Source organism: Podarcis liolepis (assembly GCF_965112155.1).
Source record: "Podarcis liolepis genome assembly, chromosome: 7".
In the NCBI taxonomy this organism is placed as follows: Eukaryota; Metazoa; Chordata; class Lepidosauria; order Squamata; family Lacertidae; genus Podarcis; species Podarcis liolepis.
Genome location: NC_139561.1, coordinates 69,274,717 through 69,297,583, shown reverse-complemented (window position 1 = coordinate 69,297,583; position 22,867 = coordinate 69,274,717). Strand labels below are relative to the sequence as shown.

Here is a 22,867-nt window from a genome sequence, read left to right as displayed (position 1 = left end):
TGAAGCCCACTGAGTGGATTTGGGCCTGTCACTGTCTCTCCTACCTCACAGGGTTGTTGTGAGGATAAAATGGAGAGCATACCATTTTAGGGACGCGGGTGGCGCTGTGGGTTAAACCACAGAGCCTAGGACTTGCCAATCAGAAGGTCAGCGGTTTGAATCCCTGCGACGGGGTGAGCTCCCGTTGCTCAGTCCCTGCTCCTGCCAACCTAGCAGTTCAAAAGCACGTCAAAGTGCAAGTAGATAAATAGGTACCGCTCCAGCGGGAAGGTAAACGGCATTTCCGTGCACTGCTCTGGTTCGCCAGAAGTGGTTTAGTCATGCTGGCCACATGACCCGGAAGCTGTACGCTGGCTCCCTCGGCCAATAAAGCGAGATGAGCGCCGCAACCCCAGAGTCGGTCACGACTGGACCTAATGGTCAGGGGTCCCTTTACCATCTTGAGCTCTTTGGGGAAAAGGTAAATGTAATAATAGACATAATAACTAAAGTTTTCCACAGAATAAGTTGTGGAATTCCTTTAATTCCTGCTCAGACAGCTCTCAGCCCTTTTTGTTTTTGATGGGGATGGTGTCTGATACTGTATAGTTAACCTCCTGACTGACAAGGTTTTGCAGGGAATCTCCTTACAATACCCATGACTTCATTCTAACACTTTTGGACATATGAGTCAGACTCCCCACAGTTTCTGCCTAGTCTGCAGCGTTTACATACTGGCCAGCGCAAAATGTTTGATAGCCCCGCTCCTTTATCTTAATGCTTGAGACTTCAGGGCGGGATGACAAGGAGGAAGGAGATTCATGTCACCTGTGCTTTAAATTAATTCCTGGGTGGTTACTTCTGTTTCCAAATCCCTGATCTGCACTGACATAATCCAGCAATGGGGGCAGGGGGAAAGCTTCCACACAACCAGGGCAGTTTGGATAAAATATACCCCCCCCCCCACTTCACTCCACTTGCTATTTTGCACCTCAGCGACAGAATTTGTGCTGCACCAAAATGGTCACCATACTAGGCAGAACCTTTCCTGTTGTAGAACTTCTACAGGAGAGTCAGCCTGATGACAGCCCAAAAGAAGAAACACCCATGCCAGGAATGTCTCCCTTGACACATCTCCCCTGGAAACCAGAGCTGTCTTTTTCTACTTTGCTGGAGAACTGGCCTCACAGAAAGAAACCTTGGAATATGCAGTACCTCTAAGGGCCAGAGCTGATGGGAAAGAGGGAGGGTAAGAAATCTCCTGTAGATGGTGGCTAGCTAAAGCCCAATCTCTATGTGCAGAGATGGTCTTCCTGCCCTTACCTGGGCTGTGCTTCCTGCAGACCAGATGGCTGCTGTTGGTCCTGCATGAGGATATTGGCCATGACCTGATGTACCTAGCACAGAGGTCCTGATGCTGCGGACCACCCGTCACCAGTGGTCCACGAGCATCATTAAGGTGGTCTGCAATACGTCTGCGGATTTGTGATTGAAGGCAGGAGGCGGCTTTAAATATTCATATTGATTTTTAGCTGCATTTTTACTGCTTCTATCTCTCCCCCCCCCCCCATATTGCATTTTTTCCCTGCACAGTATTACAATTTGAATTCTAGGGAAAGGAGCTGGAAACAAAGCTGCCAATATCTTAACACCATTATACAGTGGCATAGCGTGGTGGGGAAGGGGCCCTAGGGGCGTAAAATGGTTAGGGGAGCAAAATTTCAACATCTGTTGCTGCCTCAGTACGGCTGCACTCTTCTGTCTCTGGGCTCTGTTGAAAATGGCTTCCCCACGTGAACCGGAAAGTGACCTCTCCAGAAAACGGAACAACTCATCTTTCCTTATCTGTGTGGCTATGATCTTCTGGTAATGCAGACAGCATTAGGAAGTTGGACGTGCATGTGTGCTCCATCCATTTCCCTCCCATCCACTCACCCTTCCATGTGGCCCCGGGCACTGGCAACCCACGCTACGCCACTGCCGTTATACAGATCTATGGCGCAACTGCACTTTGGAGCACTGAGTACAGTTCTAGCTGCCTCTCCTCAAAAAGAATACTGTGGTTGGAAAAGGGTCAGAAAAGGGCAGCCAACATGATCCAGCGATCGTGTGAGGAAAGGTTGCAACATTTGGGGATTTTAAAATTTAGATAAAAGGTAGGTTGAGATAGGATAAAGGTAAAGGTACCCCTGCCCGTACGGGCCAGTCGTGACCGACTCTAGGGTTGCGCGCTCATCTCGCTCAAGAGGCCGGGAGCCGGCGCCGTCCAAAGATACTTCCGGGTCACGTGGCCAGCGTGACAAAGCTGCAACTGACGAGCCAGAGCCGCACACGGAAACGCTGTTTACCTTCCCGCTATAAAGCGGTACCTATTTATCTACTTGCACTTAGGGGTGCTTTCGAACTGCTAGGTGGGCAGGGGCTGGGACCGAATGACGGGAGCTCACCCCGCCGCGGGGATTCGAACCGCCGACCTTACGATCAGCAAGTCCTGAGGTTTTACCCACAGCGCCACCCGCGTCCCTGAGATAGAATAGAAGTGTATAAAATTACACATGGTATGGAGAAAGGGACTAGAGAAAGGTTTTTCTCCCTCTCTCTTAACACTTGTGGACAACCAATGAAACTGATTGTTGTAAGATTAAGCACAGACAAAAGAAAGCAATCGTGACTGAAGAGCAGTGAGGCTGCAATCCCATGCAAGAATACTTACTTCCAAGTAAATATGCACCCATGTAGGTCCCCATTTTGTTTTTGTTTTCTAAATTCTAAGGTTTGGCACTTTTCCTAGAGAAAGGGCATGTACACTCACACTCACACATACATAGATAACATCTGATACGTTCTAATGAGAGTGATGTGTTTTCTCATTAGCGCTCTGAAAGGGTTTAATGTATTCCCCTGATGCTCTGACTGCTGGCCCAGAAATATTATCTTTTTGCTACCAGAAAGAAGAAAGGGTGCTGTTGCCCGTAGAATATATGTGAAATGTGCTTCCTCTCTGCCTGGCTTCCCCTCCCATAAACGTTGCACATTCTCAGGGTGGGGCAGAAAAAGGGCGAGTTATGAACATCCAGGCTGGCTTAGCAGCTGCCTGCCTGAACATGAAATGAAACAGCCGTCAGCCCCAGGCTGTAGATGCGACCAATCTGCTTTCACCTACAACAAGCCTCAACCAGTTTTCCACTTCTGTCGGAGCTCAAGAACAGCGTTTTCCACTTGGCCGTGTGGCTGGATAAATCTTGACACTGGGAGTGGAGTGCCTAGTTTGTGCCACTGTACGAGCGTTCCCACTTGCCGCTCCAGCTTCCTTCTCCCCTCACCCCCAGCCTCCGGATGGCAGTAGATTCGCTCTGGCACTACCAGTTCCGGATTATCATGTTGGGGGACTCCACTGTGGGAAAATCCTGTCTCCTGAAGCGCTACGCCGAAGGGGTCTTCCTTGAGTCCATGAATCAAACTGTGGGTGTGGATTTTTATGTTCACTTCCTGGAGATTGAGCCTGACCTGCGCATCAAACTACAGTTTTGGGATACAGCTGGGCAAGAGCGGTTCAGGTGAGTTTAGAATGGAAATTTTATCTGTAGTAAGGAGAGAGAAATGAAGAGGTGATATGACAGCCACCTTCAAATTGTTGAGGGGCTTTCACATGAGAGGATGGGGAACTTGTCCAGCAGTGGGGGAAAGAACTTGGTGGTAAAGAAAAGAACAGGTATGTAAAAAAGAGAATTCTTGGATGGCAAGATCAAAATTTGAAACAAGTACTCCTTTGTGAGAGAGATCAAATCACAAAATATGCAGCAAAGTAAAGTGTGGAAATATAGGCTTTTAAAATATGCCGTTGCAAATTTATTCCAAAGTTCCCCTCTTCCCTAGCGTAGAAAAATACCACTCATTTGGTGAATTAAAAATGGTTTACTTACAAACTCCAAAGGTCAGATTCATGTGGTTTTCCATACAGCATTCAGAAAAGTTGCACAGGCGGTGGAACCTGGCTTAGTCACAGTAGTGAAAGTTCCTAGATTATTGGTCTATGAACTCAAGAAAGGCTTGTCAGAGCCATGAGCTATGAGCAACCAGCTCAGACCTCTTTACATGCTGAGCTTCTCAGGTAGACTGTGGTATAACACTAGGCTTGACTACCTCCCAAGGTGAGAGGGAGTGACCCCAGCTAAGCCTGCAGAACCCCTTCATGCATTAAACTTAAGCATGTTGGTTATATGAGGCTGGTTTTCACACACTTGGGGTCCTCCACATGTTGCTGAACTACAATTCCTATCACTTGGAGTCCAACAACATCTGGTGGGTTATAGGTTCCCCGTTATCTTGTTACTTTCCTTATGGCAAAAAGTCTGATTTGGGGGATTAAGCAGGTTTTGTTGTGCAATACCTCCCAACCAGCTATAATTGTGCAATCTGAACTTGTTCGTTTGCGACTGAATCACCCCCCCCAAAAAAAAAGTTTGGAAGCATCCAAGGTGTGCTGCAGACATACGCCAGCTGTTTATATGAGTAACTCCTCATTCTGTAGACTCAAAACGGATTAAGTAGGAGGGGTTCCTCCCTTTCCTGAAAGGCGTCTCTATTGTCTCTATTTGTATTTCCTTCTTCTGTCTAATAAAACGGCTGTTTGTGAAAGATTTTGTTAGACTCATGAAGACTCATTTCCATCTGGCATATATTTTAATGCTGCTTTCAATAACGTTTTAATGCAATTTTGTTAACTAATTTTGACACTAAAATAATAAATTAACTAATGGTGGAATTGTTTACATAATTTACACATCTGACATAAAATGACTCAGGATGGTATCCAATGCATTTATTCCATTAGCACAAGCCTAAATTGTTGTGCTATAGAATTGCAGAGTTGGTAGGGACCCTGAGGGAAATCTGGTCAAAGCCCATCAAATGCAGCAACAAGTTGCTTCTGATAAAAGCCTTGGACATCAGTAACCAAACTATGTAACTCCATCAATAACTTATGCGGTAATATTGTTTGCTATATATTCCAATATTCAGCAAATGAATTCCAACTTAATTTCTGGAATTGGCCAAGCTGCCATGCCCTTCTTAGGTGAGTTTAACAATACACAATGTGTTCCAAACCTTATTCAATCCATCTTTCATCTTAGGCCTTGTGTTCTCTTCCATTCATAGCCCTCTTCTGTCCAAAGCAACATACTATGCCAATAAAGATTAAAAACATTAAGCCAGTATAAGGTAAAAAGGTAAAGGACCCCTGGACGGTTAAGTCCAGTCAAAGGCGACTATGGGGGTGCAGCACTCATCTCACTTTCAGGCCAAGAGAGCCAGCATTTGTCCACAGACAGCCTTCCAGGTCATGTGGCCAGCATGACTAAACCGCTTCTAGTGCAATGGGGCATCGTGATAGAAACCAGAGCACACAGAAATGCCATTTACCTTCCTGCCACAGCAGTAGCTATTTATCTACTTGCACTGGCATGCTTTCAAACTGCTAGGTTGGCAGGTGCTGTGACAGAGCAACGGGAGCTCACCCCGTCACAGGGACTCGAACCACCAACCTTCTGATCAGCAAGAGGCTCAGTGGTTTAGACCACAGCGCCACTCGCATCCCCAGTATATAAACCAGTATATAATGCTCTAAGGTGGTTGATTGTATGAAGGTGACCCAAGTGAGAATGAGTTTCCTTCTTTGTGTTTCCTGACCTAGGTCCGTGACGCGTTCCTACTACCGCAACTCCGCTGGAGGTGTGCTGGTGTTTGACCTGGCCAACAGAGCATCCTTCGAAAGCATCCGGAAGTGGCACCAGGAAGTGATGGACACGGTGAAGCCTCACCACATTGTCTTTGTGCTGGTTGGGCACAAGAGCGATTTGGAGGCTGAGAGGAAGGTTGGACAAAAGGAGGCGGAAAAACTGGCCACTTTGCTGGAGGCCAAGTACATTGAGACGTCTGCGAAGAGCAACAGGAACGTGGGGGAAGCTTTCCAGATCTTGACACTGGGAATATACGAGGCTCTGAAAAGTGGGAAAATGAGACCCAGTGAACAGTGGGACGGGGTGAAAAGCAAACTGCCACCCTTGGCACAGCCTGAGGCCCAGGCACAGGAAGGGGGCAAGAAATGTTCCTGCTAAGAAATGGCAACTGCCTCTGGGAAAGTGTGTGGGCCCTTTTGTACAATAACCCATGCATGATGCCCATGAGCCATTCATCTAGAAAGCAATGAAGGCTATAAAAGGCTTTTATAGGCTGGTGTATAAGGAAAGGTGCATTCCCTTTTGTTATTGCTAACCTAACATATGGGTTACAGAATGAAGGCAGAGAACATTGATCTGAGGCTCCCTTTGGCATACTGACAATTACTGCAACATATACCTTTCATTTCTACACGTACCACACATCTCTGGAAATATTTTTTTACACCTGGTCTACCTGGTTTCAACCTTGCTCCACCCATCTCTTGCTCCCCCCCCCCCCACATACCCCCAACTCTTGCCATCTCCTGTTTTTACCTCTGCTGCGGAAGAGGCTGGCTTGAAATGTATGGAGGTATTATGGACCTGCTCTCCCTGAAAAGCATGCCTAAACCGTAATCATCATGTTAGCTCACCGCCTGATTTGTGAACACCTTCATTAACCTATCCTCTTTGGCTGATCAGTTTGAGAACTCTTGATACACTTTCATCACCTGTTTTTAGGAGGAAAAAACATTGGTGCCTAATAGTCTACAGAAGACCTGTGGATACAAGTAAACACGATTTCAAATTAATTTTCTCTACTCCTGTTGTCTCAAGGAGAGGCCTGAAGGGGATAGGGAAAAATGGGGCTTTTATAGTCGCACAGACTTGGGTAATGAGCAAACCTCCAGATTAATCAGAACTATTGTTCAGTGGTACGAAAAATGAAGATGGCAGAACCTGCCACACACAAGAGTTTTGGATGGAATGGGAAGAAGTGCTTTGGCGAATTACCGGTAGGTTCAATCATGCTTCGTGCAAAGAGACAGGTTGCAAGAAGGCATATTGTGGAAGAGGCCAGTGAATGCTACCCCTTTGATAATACAAAAGCGACCAGGTATTCATATCTGTCCCAATCACTAATTGAAACACATGGGTTCCTTGTAAGGTAGAGAACAGAAATAAAGGAAAATGCAGCCATCTTTATACTTGCAGAACTAGATTATCAGTTTTAGGTGGCAGGGTGGGTAAAGTGTTGATAGAAGTGAAGTTTGGAAGTGTTAGCAGGTTGTTGGAGGGTATTGTCTCCCATAGGTAAAATCCCACCCCTACCCTAATCTCCTACAGATCCCCTGCTGCGCAGCAAAATTCAGTCATCCCTCCCAAGCAGACAATAATGGCAAGCAAGCATCTGAATAAAAGCCATTCCCAAACAGACTTTATAATTCTTTGATAGCACCTGCCTTCTTGTCAGTGCAAATGTTCCCTTGCCTGTTTTGTGGATTTCTAGGCTCTAGGACATCTCCCATTATCAAGCAAATATGTTGCATTTATAGATGACTTAACAGGGGACAACAAAAAGCACCATTTTGGAACTATGGTAGCAATGTCAGATCAACAGTGCATACAAAAGGTGGTGGTGGAGACATGTTGGAGAACACTCAGTTGTAAAGAGCCAATTGTTCCAAAACTAAGGTTGATGCACACTTGGGAGAAGGCAACATTGGACCTACATCTGAGCAATTGTTTAGATTCAGTCTTTATTACATGTTTACAATGCTAAAGGCTGTATAAACTGCCAGGATGCTAAATTCTGCACTTTATGTTGCCGCTATAGAATATGCAGAGGCCCTGCTAAGATGTCCTCTTACGAAAACTGTACACTCAGTAATCCAATTTAACGGCTGGTGGTTCAAATTCTTAGGCTTGCATCCAATGCTAGTCTACAGCTAATGCAAGATGGAGCTAAAGGAATCTATTCTACACATGCGGCTACTCAAAAGTAAACCCACTGAAATTAAAGGACAAGACAAACTTAATCCATTACTTTCAGTGGGTCTACTCTGAATTGAACCTAGTTGTTTGCACACCCCCCCCCCCGATTCAAACATTTCCACTGTTTTCAAGGGTTTTCCAAGAGATAAACCATATACTGTACATTTCAATTATAATAGCAAAGGTTAAGAATAGGCTCTGAAGCATCATTTTCATTTTGCCAATGCCTTTATTGTATTCGGTACACACCATCTCATCCAGAGAGCTGCATTTATCATCTCACCATCTTTACTTGAAAGAGCATCAGCAGAAGCCACAGTGAGGACTTGAGTTGAGTTTGTAGGTGCATTTATTTCATGTGGGGGGGAGGGGAAATCTACCTTTCTGCATATCTGATGCTGGGAAACCCACCTATTCACTGATGGCATGTTCAAACTGCATTCTTCTGGGTGGTTTGCAGTAACACACTTGGCAGACATATGCTTGAAGCAGGAGGCCTCCTTTACTGTTGGGTTGTGAAAAAGCATGTTACAGGAGAAAATCAGGACCACACACTTGAATTACATGTAGCCTATTTCTGATATATTACCCAATTTAAGGTATTACGTGAAGCAGGGCCTCAAATTTACTTTTTGGGACAGGGTGATACAGTTGGTTTGAGTTCTGTTGACCTTCTATACGTGGATTTGGGCTAGTTCACAATACTTTGCCAATGCAAGCTTACAGCAACACGTTAATTTCTCTATACACCATTGCACATGGCAGTTATAAGGGGTTGCATTCAGTTAACTTCTACTTGAGTACACCCACTGAAATTAAAGGGCATGACGAGGTCCATTAATTTCAACTGGGCTACTTTGAATACAACCCAAGGTGTAATATCTAAAGCATGCATATGCAATGGGAAACAATGACTCTGCAGTTTACGGTGAAAAGCCCATGTACTAGCTTCATCAAAAACTATAGAAAAAACAGTTCATCCATGCAGAAAAATAGCAGCATGTGAAGAACTCGGGATAAGGGAAACAGTAGCAGCTATGGGGCAAGTCCTTAGAAGTTTGGGTGGCTAATGGGGAGGGGCGGGATGTACTGATTTCTTGAAGGGGAAAGGTTTACTGAGGCAATACCGCAATGCCTTTTGACTTCCAAGTTCCGTCGTCCCTGATCATGGATGGGGATGACAATAAATATACATGCCCTTGTCATTGGTTGTTTAATGGCGAAGATGCTTTCAAGTGATGCAATACATAAAATAACTGCAGCAAAGGTTCTTCCCCCTCCCCACCCCCCTCTGCCTCCATGGTGCAATTTCAGAATTCATTTTGGATTATTTAGACATATGCCTCAGTTGGATTCCATTTGGCTGCTAATCCCATGGTGAAACAAAAGGATGGATTGTTTTCACAAATGGAGATTTACTCTTTTAGAACAAGAGTTTAAAAGAACAAATGACACGCTGGAATATTCCTAATGGCTCATGCTACAAAGGCAAGCATTGTGGTTTTATGAACTGATGCCATCTTTTTTTCTTTTAATGGAAAGCACTAAATTGTATGCTACCTGGGGCAAAGTGCATGAAAAATCTTGAAAAACAGGGAACATTAACGTACTTGTTTATTACCATAGTCTAAATGAGTGGAGAACTTGCATAAAAAGGGAAAGCTTCTATAAGCCACTGCTGGATGGCTTAATGAAAACCTGTTACGCACACAGAGAGAGAACACAAAAAGTGTAGATTGTGTGGCCAGCGGTGGCTTCTTCATTCAGAACACAGGCAGTGCAACACTTCTGTTGCTACAGGTCAACCTATCAAAGAGGAAGTGAGGAAGGAGGGCAGTTTTTCAGCAAGCGAGGAGCTTCAGAAGCAGCAAAAAAACCCCACACCATTCATAATCCATGAAAGTCTGAGGCAACAGTTTTGCACCAATTTTGATTTTCAGCCTGAGTTGTGCTTTTGGTATTGGAGCACTCACTGAAAGCAAAGTATCCTGGCAAGTATTCTCAATTATATTTTTCTCCCAGTAACAGAAGAGATAGGAGGCAAGCTAATTGTTGTATGAGCACAGATTGATATCTGGGCTGTGGATACTGAGGACTGTTCTATTCACAAGACAGATGCTGCCAGTTTAAAAATAATAATAATAATAATCATCTCTCTGTGTTGGGAACTGCACCAACGCTTTCCAACAGAACCACCATCCGCACAGAACTTCACAGATATTTTGCTATGCAGTGGATGCCCATTGCATCCTTAAGAGTTAAAGGGACTTGCAATATGGACCATATTGGAATTTAAAAGAGGAAAAAGAGATGTTTGCTTCAAACAACCTATAATGAACAGCCCTTTCTCTGGCTCTTGACCTGATGCCCTTTGCTTTTTCGCAACCCGTGCCAGTACAGCGACCTAGTTTTAGAGTCATAATGTCTTTGCTCATAAAACAAATCCAAATATCTATAAACAGCAACATTACAAAGAGTAAGAGGGAAATGAAAAAAAAAATCTATAGCTGTTTCTAATACTGTTCCCCAAAATACCAAAATATTCTGTCCGTTGGACAACCACTGACACCATAAATCACTCTGAAGGCAGAAAATAAAGTCTGCGTGTTTCAAGATAAATTGTGTTCTCTTGGGGAAATATGTTGTAGAGTAGGGGTGGGGGGGAAGAGGCAGGGCCTATCGACTTTTGGCAGGTCTCCCCTCAAAGTCAGATATTGCTGCACAGTTAAAAGGTACGCTTCTCTGCAAAGCCTTAAAAAAGAATCCCACGGATGACGTCATGGGTACTCCACAAGCTTGAGGCGGATTTCCCGCCCAGAAGAGCCATTTTAATCTCCCTGCCATTCCCAAGCATTATTTCTTTGTTGTTTTGCGGATCAGCGCCATCCTCTGAAAAGAGAGAGAGGGAGAAAAAGAACAGTGAAAATCAGGGAAATGGACCACCAGCAAGCTTCAGTGGAAGGTAGATTCTTTTGGGCCCAGAAAAATATTTCCACTCACCTGGCCACCATAGTATCCAAATACCTCCATCACATAACTAGTCCACTTAAGAGTCAAAATGAGGTATGGCTGCATTTCCGTATCAGTTTTTTAAAATTAAAAAATAGCAGCTGTTGGAGGGTCCTCAGTCTGAATTGTGACCACAGTGCAGGGAGGTTTGATTCATCCCTTTTCCTAATGAACACTGCTCTGCATATTCTAATTTTTATTACTCCTACAAGATGAAAAACATACCGTATTTTTCGCCCTATAAGACGCACTTTTTCCCCTCCAAAAATGAAGGGGAAATGTGGGTGCGTCCTATGGGGCGAATGCAGGCTTTCGCTGAAGCCTGGAGAGCGAGAGCGGTAGGTGCGCACCGACCCCTCTCGCTCTCCAGGCTTCGCGGACCTCTCCTCAAGCAGCGGGAACGCTCCCGCTGCTTGGGGAGAGTTGCCGGCATCCCGAAGCCTGCGCGCGCTGATCTCAGCGCGTCCAGGCTTCGCGGATCTCTCCCCAAGCAGCGGGAACGCTCCCGCTGCTTGGGGAGAGTTGCCGGCATCCCGAAGCTTGCACGCGCTGATCTCAGCGCGTCCAGGCTTCACGGATCTCTCCCCAAGCAGCGGGAACGTTCCCGCTGCTTGGGGAGAGTTGCCGGCATCCCGAAGCCTGCGCGCGCTGATCTCAGCGCGTCCAGGCTTCGCGGATCTCTCCACAAGCAGCGGGAACGTTCCCGCTGCTTGGGGAGAGTTGCCGGCACCCCGAAGCCTGCGCGCGCTGATCTCAGCGCGTCCACGCTTCGCGGATCTCTCCTCAAGCAGCGGGAGCCACCGCTGGGCTCCCACGGCTTGCAGAGAGCTGCCTGTTTGGGGGCTGGGGTCGGGGAAAGCTCGGGCTGCCCCAGCCCCGCGCCTGGGGGGGGGAAATAATTTTTTTCCCTTTATTTCCCCCCAAAAAAACTAGGTGCGTCTTATGGGACGGTGCGTCCTATAGGGCGAAAAATACGGTAGGTGTGCACTTTCCTTTGAGGACAAACAACAGCTTTGGTAGGGAGGGGATCCATCACAGCCAGGAACTGTGCAGGGAAAAGGTGAACCTGTACCTGACCATGCTGCAGTCCTGACTCAGATCAGGCCCCCTGCTAGTTTGTGTGTTTTGTTTTTAAGTTAAGAGATGGAAATGCATTTGACCCAAAGGCATGGCACGGGAGGAGTGATGTACTTAAGTATTTATACTGCACACACTCTCTCTCTCTCTCATACACACACACACACACACAGAAAGGGAATGCGGACATTAGAAAGTACAGTATAAACACCTGGTGTTTTCTCTCCCCTGGCTGCAACACCCTCCTTACCTGTTTGTGAGCTTCTGTAGTGCAGGCTTTTTTATATGGCCTGATTTCTTCAGAACCAAAACCTGGGATCCACATATTCCACTGCCGCTCTACATCAAAGAACAGGGCATGGGTGGAGGGGATGAGAAAAAGAGGTAGAGAAAACAAGAGTTAAGGAGAAATATTTATCAATTCAATCATGTAAGCAGAAATCACTGTCTGGTTTCTAAGAACTAGAACAAAGTGAGAAATGAAAAAATAATCCTGTTTTGGCAGGAGTTCTGTTTCTCTTTATTTTAGGAGTTTCTTTGCGTTAGGACAAATTTCAAGGGGACACTTCTGAATTGCATGTGACAGAAAGTCCCTTGTGTGCAGGGGTTCACTACAGGCTATTTTCTGCACACCCTAACACACAGAGGAAGACTGCAGTGGCCTGACTGGCCTGGTGAACTGTTATACATGAAAGGCTCACTACACGGGGGGAGTAGGCACATAGAGCCACCTATAGTAGCCTTCATGAAACAAACAACTCATGCACTGGCACTCACCAAGATGCAACTGGACATCTTTCACTTCCAAAGTGTTGGACTTGCGATGTCGTGCAAGCTGGCAGGCAGCTGTCACAACGCTTTCAATGAAGTCGTCCGCAATCTGCAGCAGCATCTGTCAAAAACAGTGAGGCACGTTAGTGATGGGTTTCAACATGAGATATAACAATGCGTGAAACGATATTTAACTTCTGAAGCTTCACATTCTTCCAACAAGTAATCACCATCCCCAGTGACTTTACATCAAGGAAAACCACTTTCTTTCCTAACTGAACCAGTGGCACTGTTCAACTAAGGATGAGCTCAGGCAAGTACCAAGGGGTCTGAGATTATTCAGGACTAGGGATTCATTCAGTTCATTCCCCCCCCCCCCGAAAGCCTACCTCCTCCACATCTTCATCCAGTTGTTCATTTGGATCCACCTCTCTGACAAGATCCTGTAGTTTCTTCTTAGTTAAGATCTGGGGCAGGGGAAAGAGATCACCAACATTAGTACAGTTCAACCAGGTCAATGGGCACCAAAAAGACAAAGGAGATGATGCCCATCTAATATTAACGGGGAGGGAATTCCAAAAGGCAGGTGGTACAACACTCAAGGCCCAATTCCTTCATTGTGTGCAATGGACCTTCTGGTAAGATGGTATCAGCAGGAGGGCCTCACCTGCAGAGCACAGACATGGACTGGGCATATAAGGAGTGAGGTTATCTTCAGGTATCCTGGCCCCAAGCTGAATAGGTCTATATACACCGGAACCAGCACCTTGAACTTAGCCTGGCAGCTAACTGGCAGCCTGTGCAATTATTTCAACAGCAGGGTAACATATTGTTGATGTCCTGCTTTAGTGAGCAGTCGAGTTGCCACATTTTACACTAGCTGCAGCTTCTGGACCAACCTCAAGTTTAGCCCCACATAGAGCACATGGTTCTGAACCTAAGACTCAAGCTTTTATTCATTTCAAGTCGCAAGACGTAACAGGGAGATTTTGGCAACTCTTGGGCATGCTCAGAAGAAGCCAACCAATGTTATTTTTCAACCTCACCTTACCCCACTCACTTTCCCAGTATTGCAAGTGCCATTACCTGGTTGCTTTCAGGACTGAGGCGCCCGCCACTGCTAGGTGTCCCTGGCATCTTCGCCACAGTGGTATTGTTTGCCATGGAGCTATGTGGAGGGGTGCTGGCTGGCTCTGGCTTGATTGAGGAGAAGTTAGATAAATTGATCAAGGTAGATGGGCCAAACTGGTTCATAATCTGCTGAGCTTTAGCCTTCAGATCATAGAGTTTGTCCAGATCTTGCTTCTTCTTGGGATTGTGTGGGCCCAAACCAATTAGCTGAAGAAGATACAAATTCCAGGGTTAAAATGAGGAAGAGAAGATGGAGGCGATTTAACAAATTACCTATTTTAGAACAATTCCCAGCAGACTGGAACTCAGATATGCAAAGCCTTTGGAAGAACAAGTTTTCTGCAGCCGCTGGAAAAGCACCTTAACTATGTCACCATCAGTGCTTTTTTTCTGGGGGTACACATACCCCTAAACATTTTGTGAATCGAAGTTTGGCCTAATTGAGGAGAAGTATTTCAATCTGAGTAGGAAAATGAGAGTACCCCTAAACATTTTTAAAGAAAAAAAGCACTGGTCACCATTATGCCACCTCATGGGAAGCTTTCAAGGCCTGCGTTCTGTGAGAGCTTTAATGCAAACCAAGTATCAGATCACAATATGGAAATCTGAGCACAAACTGTGTTTGTGGGTGTCAGAAGCGCTTCCCCAGACACTTGGATCTGACAGCCATGGTAGTTCTTGGACAACTTTTGATTATGCATAAGAATCCTCCACACCCATCGTTTTGATAGTTCTAAGACAAAAGTGCTAAAGGGAAAACTGCTCCTCTTATAGCCAGCAATAGATGAAAGCCCGTAATCTAACTAAAGGATGCTTGTTTGGAGGTTGTAGCAGCGGAGCGCAGCTATCGTACACTCTTGACTGAAGAACGGTACACTCTTTCTGTCTGGGATGGTCGTCCTCTTCCACTTAGCGCGCAGCTTCGGGAGGGACGCACATGGAGTGGGGAGGGAGGAAGGGGACACCCACCTAGCCAGCCAGCCAGATCAGCCAAATCAACTCTGGCAATCAATGGGGTGACAGATGTCGCAGCCAGATCGCCCTCACAAACCTGATCTTTAGCTTCCTAGAGCTTGACATTTCCCTCAAATAATACAGATTGGGATGTGTTAATGTGTTATGTTTATACTTCTGTTACGGACTACATTATGGAAATGGACCATGTTTATCAATCCACAGTTCCACCTATTAACCTCCAATATCCATTTTCTTAAACCCACCAGCGGCAAAGATACCTCAGGGCTACAGTTCAGTGGCAGCATTTCTCTGGGAATGTTTCTTCTCTTTGGTTCTCTCCAAAAAAAAAAAAGAAAAAAGACAAAGGGCTTCGTCCAGGATAAATTAGACGTACTGTACTTATTTAAGCCATGACTACTTTATCCCATTGATTCCACTTGGAACTAACTTTAGCTAACCTAGCCTGAATTCCAAGCAAAATGTGTTTTCTGATCGTTCCAAAACATTCAAGATGCAACATTGAATTTCAAGGAGTCTCTTTTCAGAATCTTTCAACATCCAGTCTATAATGCTATTGGCTTGTGTGTTCGGTTCAGAACACTCAGCAGCAGCTTGTTACCAATCAACACAGCTGCAGAAAATATTTTAAAGAGGTAAACATTACCAGCTTCTCAAGAATCAGAAATGGCATTTTCTTGAACCTTAATATACAGGTGATTAGTATGCAATTTTACCACATGCAGTTATTTTAATTCATACGCATTTTGCTTAAAATTGTAATCCAACAATGACGCCAACGTCCCATCAAAACACAAACCATGCTGAACATGGACTACCCAAGATGCAAGGAAGTCAATATGAAGGAAGCGGAAACCACGCTTCATTATTATTTTAAAGAGCAAGTTCTCTGTTAGTATTAATCCACACAATAATTATTAAGAAGGCTGCAATTGAAATGCTTCATTCTACCTTATAACCATGTATTCAAAATAATAAAGTTTGAAAGGCAATGTAAACATAAGTTGTTGGGGGTTTTTTTTAGCTTCACCCAGAACAAATCCTTAACCTTGTGCTACAAATGGTTTGCCGATAAAAATAGCCTGCCCAGAGGGAGGAAAAGGATATATGCCTGGGAAAGGCAAGGCTCAGTGCCAGATGAACTTCAGGGGCTCATAGCCTGTAAAGTTAACCACTAGCAGATTCACACCTTTATAGATTAGTAACTGCAACAGCCAGGGCTTTGTTTGTATGTTGACAGGCCCATGAAGCCATGACCACTCATTCCACTTTTGTTTATGCTTGTTACTCTGTCATAGAAAATGGCACTGTTGTTGAGGTTGCTGAATTACAACTCCCATCAGCCCAGCAAGCACGGCTCCACACATTTCTGCACACGTGGTAGATATACTTAGCAGTTGTTTCCTCTTCAAGCAGCTGGCAGATGCATATAAAGGCCCTTCAAAGTATGGGAGAATTCAACTTTTAAACTGAAGGAAGTTCTCCTATCATCTCAGCAACGGATGCAACCTTTGCTTTCTATCCTTACTTTCAAGACTCCCAGCTCTTGCTCTCTCCTATTGTAGCCAGTCTTTCTACATTCCTTCCTGTTCTTTTCATTCTGCTGCCTCTTCTCGACAAATCCATTATGCTCTTTTTTGATATCTGGCACTGTGGGAAAATGATTGCTTGTACATAAGAGCATGAGCAGAGTTCTTATTATTGAAGAGTGATTTTACAGCACGAGATATTGCTAAGAGCATGATGAGCACGTGAACACCTCATGCTAGACTAATGATTGGCTCACGTAGCATAACACTCTCTTTGTCTGTGGGCAAAAGCAAGGTTACATTCCTTTGATTTGTTACTTTTGAGTACCAGGCAGAGCAAGCGCAGTGCTGGAGGAGAGAGGATGATTTATTTCTTACTGCACACAATAAACATTGCGGCTGAAGCCAAAGTTTTTTCTTCAAGTCATCTTGGTGTGAGACTGATTTCTTACTGATGTCGAGCTGGATTCTCGACATGGCACAGCATTGCTTCACTTCTTGAATCTCCTTCTGCAACGGTGGGGAACCTTTTCCAGCCCGAGATCCATTCCAGCCTGGTTTTGGCACTGAAATGGACTTGGTCGCACTGATTGATTACCTCTATCAGGAGAGAGACAGGGGAAACGTGACCCTGTTGGTTCTCCTTGACCTTTCAGCAGCTTCTGGCACCGATGAGAATGGTGTTCTTTTGGAATGATTGGGGGTTGGGGGTTGGAGGTACTATGTCACACTAGTTTAGTTCCTACCTACAGGGGAGCTACCAAAAAAACAGTAGTAGGATATCGTTGTTTGGCACCTTTTGAACTATGTGGTCCCACAAGGGTCTAGTCTATCTCCTATGCTCTTTAATATCTATTTGAAACCACTGGGAGTGGTCATCTAGGGATTTGGAGTATGGTGCCATCAGCTGACGGCATGCAGCTCTATCTCTGCACTCCACTGGAATCAGGATAGACTGTGAAGATGTTGGGCAGCTGTCTGGAAGCAGTGGTCGAATGGATTGAGGTCAATAAATATCAATGCTGAATCCTGGTAAGAAAGAAGGGCTGTGGTTGGGTGGTTCCTGTGTCTGGGAATTAGCTATCTAACCTGTTCTGGAAGAAGTTGCATTCCCATTGAAGGATCAGGTTTAGTGGTCTGGGAGTCCTCCTGGAGTCCAACTTGTCACTGGACTACGAGTGGCTTTTGGGGCCAAGAGTGCTTATGCCCAGCTCTGGCTGGTTTGCCAGCTGCAGCTATTCCTGGACCAGGATAGCCTGGCCTCTGTTGCCCATGCTCTAGGGACCTCCCGCTTGTATTGTAATGTACTCTGTGTGAGGCTTTTCTTGAAGACAGTCTGTAGGTTCCAACTAGTGATCATCACAAAACTAACTAAAGATGCATAACATTCCTCTGGGTAGGGGCCACCTGTAAAATGTCCCACATTCCCATGCATCTCTATCGAGAGGAGTAACGCTGGTAGGAATAAAGTGCAAGTCAACAGGGAGATTGATTACTTCTTTATCAGGGAGCGATACAGCAATGATGCTGGAGAGAGATTCCAGCACTCAGCTCTACTAATTTTTGTCATCTTCTGGGAGACCATATTCACTAATAACCAAGCACACAAGACAGGATCATTTCCTACAAAGCATTTTCAAATCTGAGGGGGAAAGGACAATACACTCTTGCACATTTCAGTTCTGGCACACAAGCAAAACTGAAAAGCCACAAGCCCACCTGCAGCTTCTCACCATGATGCCAGCATGCCATGTCCTGGTGAGTTCAAGCCAACTTACTTACAGCTATCTGAGTGTCTAGATCTTTAATTACATCAGAAACTGCTGTGGGACCATTGAATGGAGAGGCCATTTCCCCAAAAAAGCTCCTGCAAGTAAACAGTAAGGGTTAACCTATACAGCCATTCTTCCCCTGATGCAAATGCTTATACAATTCCCCCAGATATCACATCTCTGTCTCTTTCTGCTGGTTAAAATGGATCTGTGTAGGCAATCTAACATATATATATAAATAGGAGGTTGTCATTGCATAGACTTTCCTCAATAGAACATCCTCTCCACCCAGGCCTTACATGGTACAGGTGCATTAATCTGCAATGGCTGGATGTATCACAGTACTGGTGCAAAAGCTCAGTGACCAATACACTTGTTTATAATTAAGCATAGTAGTTAGGATTGTTGGCTGTGAAATGGAAAAATCACATCAGTTACAGACTTTTTAGGTGGTAAACCACTATTCTCTCAGCTTTACCTTCCCCAATTTCAAATCTGATATGCTGGCCTTCTTTACAAAACCTCAGAAAAAAATAGTGAAATCTTGTAGATGAAGCGCTTGGACGATGGCATTTATTTTCTTTAAGTGATTACAAAATGTAAGGGAACACAGGCTAATAAGATGCTGGGGAAAGATGAACTTTATGTCCCAAAGTGAGGATTAGGATACTGAGAGAGGGAAAGTATGGATGCAGTGCTTAAGAAATTAAATTTGCATTGTAAAATGTTTGAGAACCTAATAGAGAAAAAAAAAGAAGGGGGAGAGAAGAAAGTTATGCTGTTAAATGAAACAAACAAATGAAATTATTCAAAATGCTATAAGCATTACTACTGCTATTACAATACAGTAAAGGAAGAATAACGGAACAGAGCTGGGCAACCTGTGGCCTTCTAGATGTTATTAGACTCCAACTACCATCAGAAAGGCCAGCAGCATTTCAAGGGCAATAGGTTCCCCAGTCCTGATAAAGAATAAGAGCAGGTGTGTTCTCCAGAAAACTGCAAGACAAGAGCATAGCCATGGTGGTGGGGAGGGGGAGAAGCAAGAAATATGTTGCTTTTTAAAGGACACTGCAAATTCTATGGCAGTGGTGGGCAGAAAATACTGTAGATTACAATCTACTGGTAGTTCTCTAGAGTCATTTGATGTAGATCAGCAAGGATTTCTCTGACACACAGTTACTTAACAATGACAACAAAAATAATTCCTCCTGTAAATCATACTTCTGAAATGAATAATGGAGGGGGAGAGGATCCAGAGAAGATTTTTGGAGCGACCATGAGCTCATGTCTGTTTTGGTACTAAAAAAAAATTATAAGGCTATATCTTTTGCACTTTGATCTGGTTGCTGGATCTTAGGGTACCAGTGTAAAACAAATTAGATTCCACAAGCCTAAAGTCTGCCCACTCCTTTCTACAGCATTGTTTTCCAATCTTATGTTTGTGCTTTAAAATTCAATTGTAATCAGCCACCTGGGAGCACACACTCCAACAGTCTCTATGTTGTGGAACTTGCATAATTTAAGCTTTTGGCAGAATAAATCCCTACTGATTTATTTTAGTCTATGTTGTTAGGAGTTTTCATTCTTCATGGTTAAACTCTCTTACCCTGGTTTTGGGGTGGGTGGGAAGAAGCAGCATCTTGTTTCCGATGCCACACGAACGTAAACAGGGACAGAAAGTAACTGGGCTGCACCACACCGACACCCCCAAAGCCTCTTCCCCGCCTCCAATCCGGAGGTCTCCTAAACTGCAGCCGTGCCTCACTTTAAGCAGGGCTCCCGCCACTGCCAATTGCCTGCCTCAACTTCCCATCACTCGGGAAGACATTTCTGTTTCTCCGGAGGCTTATTAAAAAGAAAGAAGCATGAAATCTGATGCCACTTGTTCTTTCTCTTCTTGGCTAGTGTCATTTGATACCAGCCACCATTGCTTTGAAGACATCGATTTGTTGCTGCATCTTATTATATTATCGTGCATAATCTCGCCCTCAGCGCGTGTATATATACTGTAAATATGAATGTGGCGAGCGCTCACGTTTTGCCGGCCACCTTAAAATGTCCTGAGTAAAATCAGACGGACTAAATAAGCGCGTGTGTGTATGTGTGTGTGTGTGTACACACAAACATACACAACGAGGAAAGTGTTTTAAAACGCACGATGAAGTAAAGTAGACCCTGTCAAGCGTCGGGAGGCCTGTCGTCAGGGGAAAGGAAAAGGGAGGAATCGGGACGCGGATAACGTATTTTGGCCGCTTCGCGCGCCCCGGAGGCAGCCCCTCCCCCGGAGGCCCCTCGGAGTCCAGAGCTCTGCCTTACTTTCAGCGGGGAGCCGCCGCGGCTCGAACCGGGGCTCCCGCTCCGCTCACCGGCGCTTCGGCCGCCTACCCGGCCATCTCCCCCCTGCGAGCCGCTCGACGATTCCGACCGATTGCCGCCTTTCCTCCCTCACTGGGACGCCGCGACACAGCACTTCCGGGGTCACGACCCCACGAGCCTCTCCAGGAAAGACGCTTGGCCCACACAGCGTCAGCCAATCGGCAAGCGCCTCCGTCGTCCCTTTTTAAGGTTGGGCCGCTTGGTCTCGTCTGCACATGCGCCGAAGCTCCTCACGATCCGAGACTCCCTCGCCCCTGCTCGCTGTCAAATCGTCTCTCTGGTTCAGCACCGTAGTGCGCAGGCGCACTTCGGCTGGGAACCTTACGGAGGGGAAGGGTGGGAAAAAGAAACGCGTTTATATGTAGGTGTTTTAATAGGCGGCCGCGGCACCTTCTTGGTTCCCGATCCGAGAGCGCGTGGCGGTGCTGCGCTTTCTTTCTTGTGATTGGATGGAAGCAGAAGCGCGCGGGCTTTTGCACCAGTGTCAGGTTGGCCGTGGCTAAGGTGAAGTGTGAGTGTCATTCGTGCAAAAGGATCGTCTTGAGCAAGTGTGATGGGGAAACGCAAGTTCGAATCCCAATTCTGCCTAGCTTACTTCACAGGGTTGTCGTGTAGATTTTTTATTTTTAAGGCACAGAAGAAATAACTGTATAAGCAACCCTGTGTGCTTTGAAAAGAGGATGGCAAAGGTGTAATAATAATAATAATAATAATAATAATAATAATAATATATTATTTATACCCCAGCCACTCTGGGCTGCTTCCAACAGAATATTAGAATACAGTAATGCATCAAACATTAAAAGCTTCCCTAAACAGGGCTGCCTTCAGATGTCTTCTAAAAGTCTTCTAAAAGTCTGGTAGTTCTTCTCTTTGACAGGAGGCCTTTCCACAGGGTGGGCGCCACTACCAAGAAGGCCCTCTGCCTGGTTCCCTGTAACCTCACTACTTGCAATGAGGGAACCGCCAGAAGGCCCTGGCGCTGGACCTGTGTCCGGGTAGAACGATGGGGGTGGAGACGCTCCTTCAGGTATATTGGACCGAGGCTGTTTAGGGCTTTAAAGGTCAGCACCAACACTTTGAATTGTACTTGGAAACGTACTGGGAGCCAATGTAGGTCTTTCAATGTCTTTCAAAAATAGAGTACAATGAATCTGGAAAGCAATTGCAGTGGAGCTCAGGGGTTTGCTATGGTTCTTGCGAGGGTCCGGATTTTAGCCTGCCTTAGCAGTGGCATCCATGGTAATAGCAGCCTCTCGCCCAGCCGACCGACAACCGTCTGTGCACCCGCTGTATGCATCCCAACTCAGGCAAACCTCCGCTGGCTTGTAGATCTCTCTTTGCAGCTTTGCAAGAATTAACGTCGCGATCCTAGCAGACGCACTTACTTGGGAGTAAGCCCCATTGCCACATAGTTTGCAGCTACTCCCCCGAGCAAACATGCGAGCACCCGCATTGCAAAAGTGCTGCGATTTCCCTTTGCACCGGTAGGGGTAAGATTTCTCACTCCCTCTCAATAGCTCTTAAGAGCGAATCTTGTTTGCGGCCGCTGAAAAGCAGGGTTCGGAAAGGTACCCAGAATGCACTGCCATTATTTGCATATGTATTGAAACGTGGGTATCGATAACTTTCTACAGAAATACCGCTGGATATCGAGCGGAAGAGGCGGGTGGGGATCAAAGGGAACCTGAAGCCGCTGTGGCATTATGCCCTTCCCAAATATTACAGCGGTGCAATATTATTCGCTGTGACCACAAGAGGCGTCGCGGGCAGCTGGGCATGGTGTGCGCCTAAAGTCTTGTTAAAAAGGGCTTCTGCTGTGAGTGGCACATGGGGAGGGGCGGCTGTGGCTTTGCCTCTTTCTGTGCGGAATCGCTATCAAGAGATTTCGGAAGCATAATTTTTGTGCTCGGGGCAGCTGGTAATCGCTTGTTCTGGCTCCCCAACTTAATGCGGTTGAAATGAAAGAAGAGTGAAAATTACAGTGAGCTTAGGGTTTTTCCAAGAGACGCACAGTGTGCCGTTTGCTGATAATGAACTGCTTGGAAGCAGCCAGTAAATTTTGGCAACTCTATTAAAGACACAGGAGCCTGGTTAAGTGGAGGGTGGGTCCAGTTTGTAACAGTCCCCTCCCATAATAAATTATGTCACTCAACATGTCGCTTTCAGGCCAAGGGAGCTGGTGTTCAGTGGCGTAGCGTGGGGGGTGCAGGGGGGGCCCGGCCACACCGGCCGCAAAATCTGGGGGTTAGGGTTAGGGGACGCAAATCCACGGGTTAGGGGGCGCAAATTACTTGCCTTGCCCCGG

At 45.7% G+C, this 22,867-nt stretch overlaps 2 protein-coding genes across 4 annotated transcripts; one reads left to right on the top strand and one right to left on the bottom strand.

The window, feature by feature from the left end:
• Positions 1–3,025: 3,025 nt before the first annotated feature.
• Positions 3,026–7,356, top strand: LOC310710474 (ras-related protein Rab-39B-like). Its single transcript, XM_083511334.1, has 2 exons — positions 3,026–3,536; positions 5,675–7,356. Exons 1-2 carry the CDS (start codon positions 3,316–3,318, stop codon positions 6,096–6,098), a joined length of 645 nt encoding a protein of 214 aa, XP_083367460.1. The 5' UTR covers positions 3,026–3,315; the 3' UTR covers positions 6,099–7,356.
• A 769-nt stretch (positions 7,357–8,125) lies between these two features.
• TAF12 (TATA-box binding protein associated factor 12) lies at positions 8,126–20,738 on the bottom strand. 3 transcript variants are annotated; one of them, XM_083511335.1, is made up of 7 exons: positions 20,500–20,733; positions 18,191–18,275; positions 13,860–14,111; positions 13,163–13,240; positions 12,780–12,894; positions 12,253–12,341; positions 8,126–10,805 (listed from the first exon to the last, which is right to left on the bottom strand). In XM_083511335.1, exons 2-7 carry the CDS (start codon positions 18,257–18,259, stop codon positions 10,770–10,772), a joined length of 639 nt encoding a protein of 212 aa, XP_083367461.1. In that variant the 5' UTR covers positions 18,260–18,275; positions 20,500–20,733; the 3' UTR covers positions 8,126–10,769. The 3 variants fall into 3 exon arrangements, with proteins under 3 accessions (XP_083367461.1, XP_083367463.1, XP_083367462.1); XM_083511337.1 differs by lacking the exon at positions 18,191–18,275 and having other exon boundaries at positions 20,500–20,738; XM_083511336.1 differs by lacking the exon at positions 20,500–20,733 and having other exon boundaries at positions 18,187–18,275.
• Positions 20,739–22,867: the final 2,129 nt, after the last annotated feature.

What these genes read in the sequence shown, in the direction of transcription:
- LOC310710474 (XM_083511334.1), top strand. Translation starts at nt 3,316, where the DNA reads ATGGCAGTAGATTCGCTCTGGCACTACCAGTTCCGGATTATCATGTTG. An exon ending in GCTGGGCAAGAGCGGTTCAG is followed by an intron (nt 3,537 to 5,674) that starts GTGAGTTTAGAA and finishes TTCCTGACCTAG; the next exon opens with GTCCGTGACGCGTTCCTACT.
- TAF12 (XM_083511335.1), bottom strand. Translation starts at nt 18,259, where the DNA reads ATGGCCTCTCCATTCAATGGTCCCACAGCAGTTTCTGATGTAATTAAA. An exon ending in TGGATGAAGATGTGGAGGAG is followed by an intron (nt 12,895 to 13,162) that starts GTAGGCTTTCGG and finishes TGTTTTTGACAG; the next exon opens with ATGCTGCTGCAGATTGCGGA. An exon ending in CTACAGAAGCTCACAAACAG is followed by an intron (nt 10,806 to 12,252) that starts GTAAGGAGGGTG and finishes CTCTCTTTTCAG; the next exon opens with AGGATGGCGCTGATCCGCAA.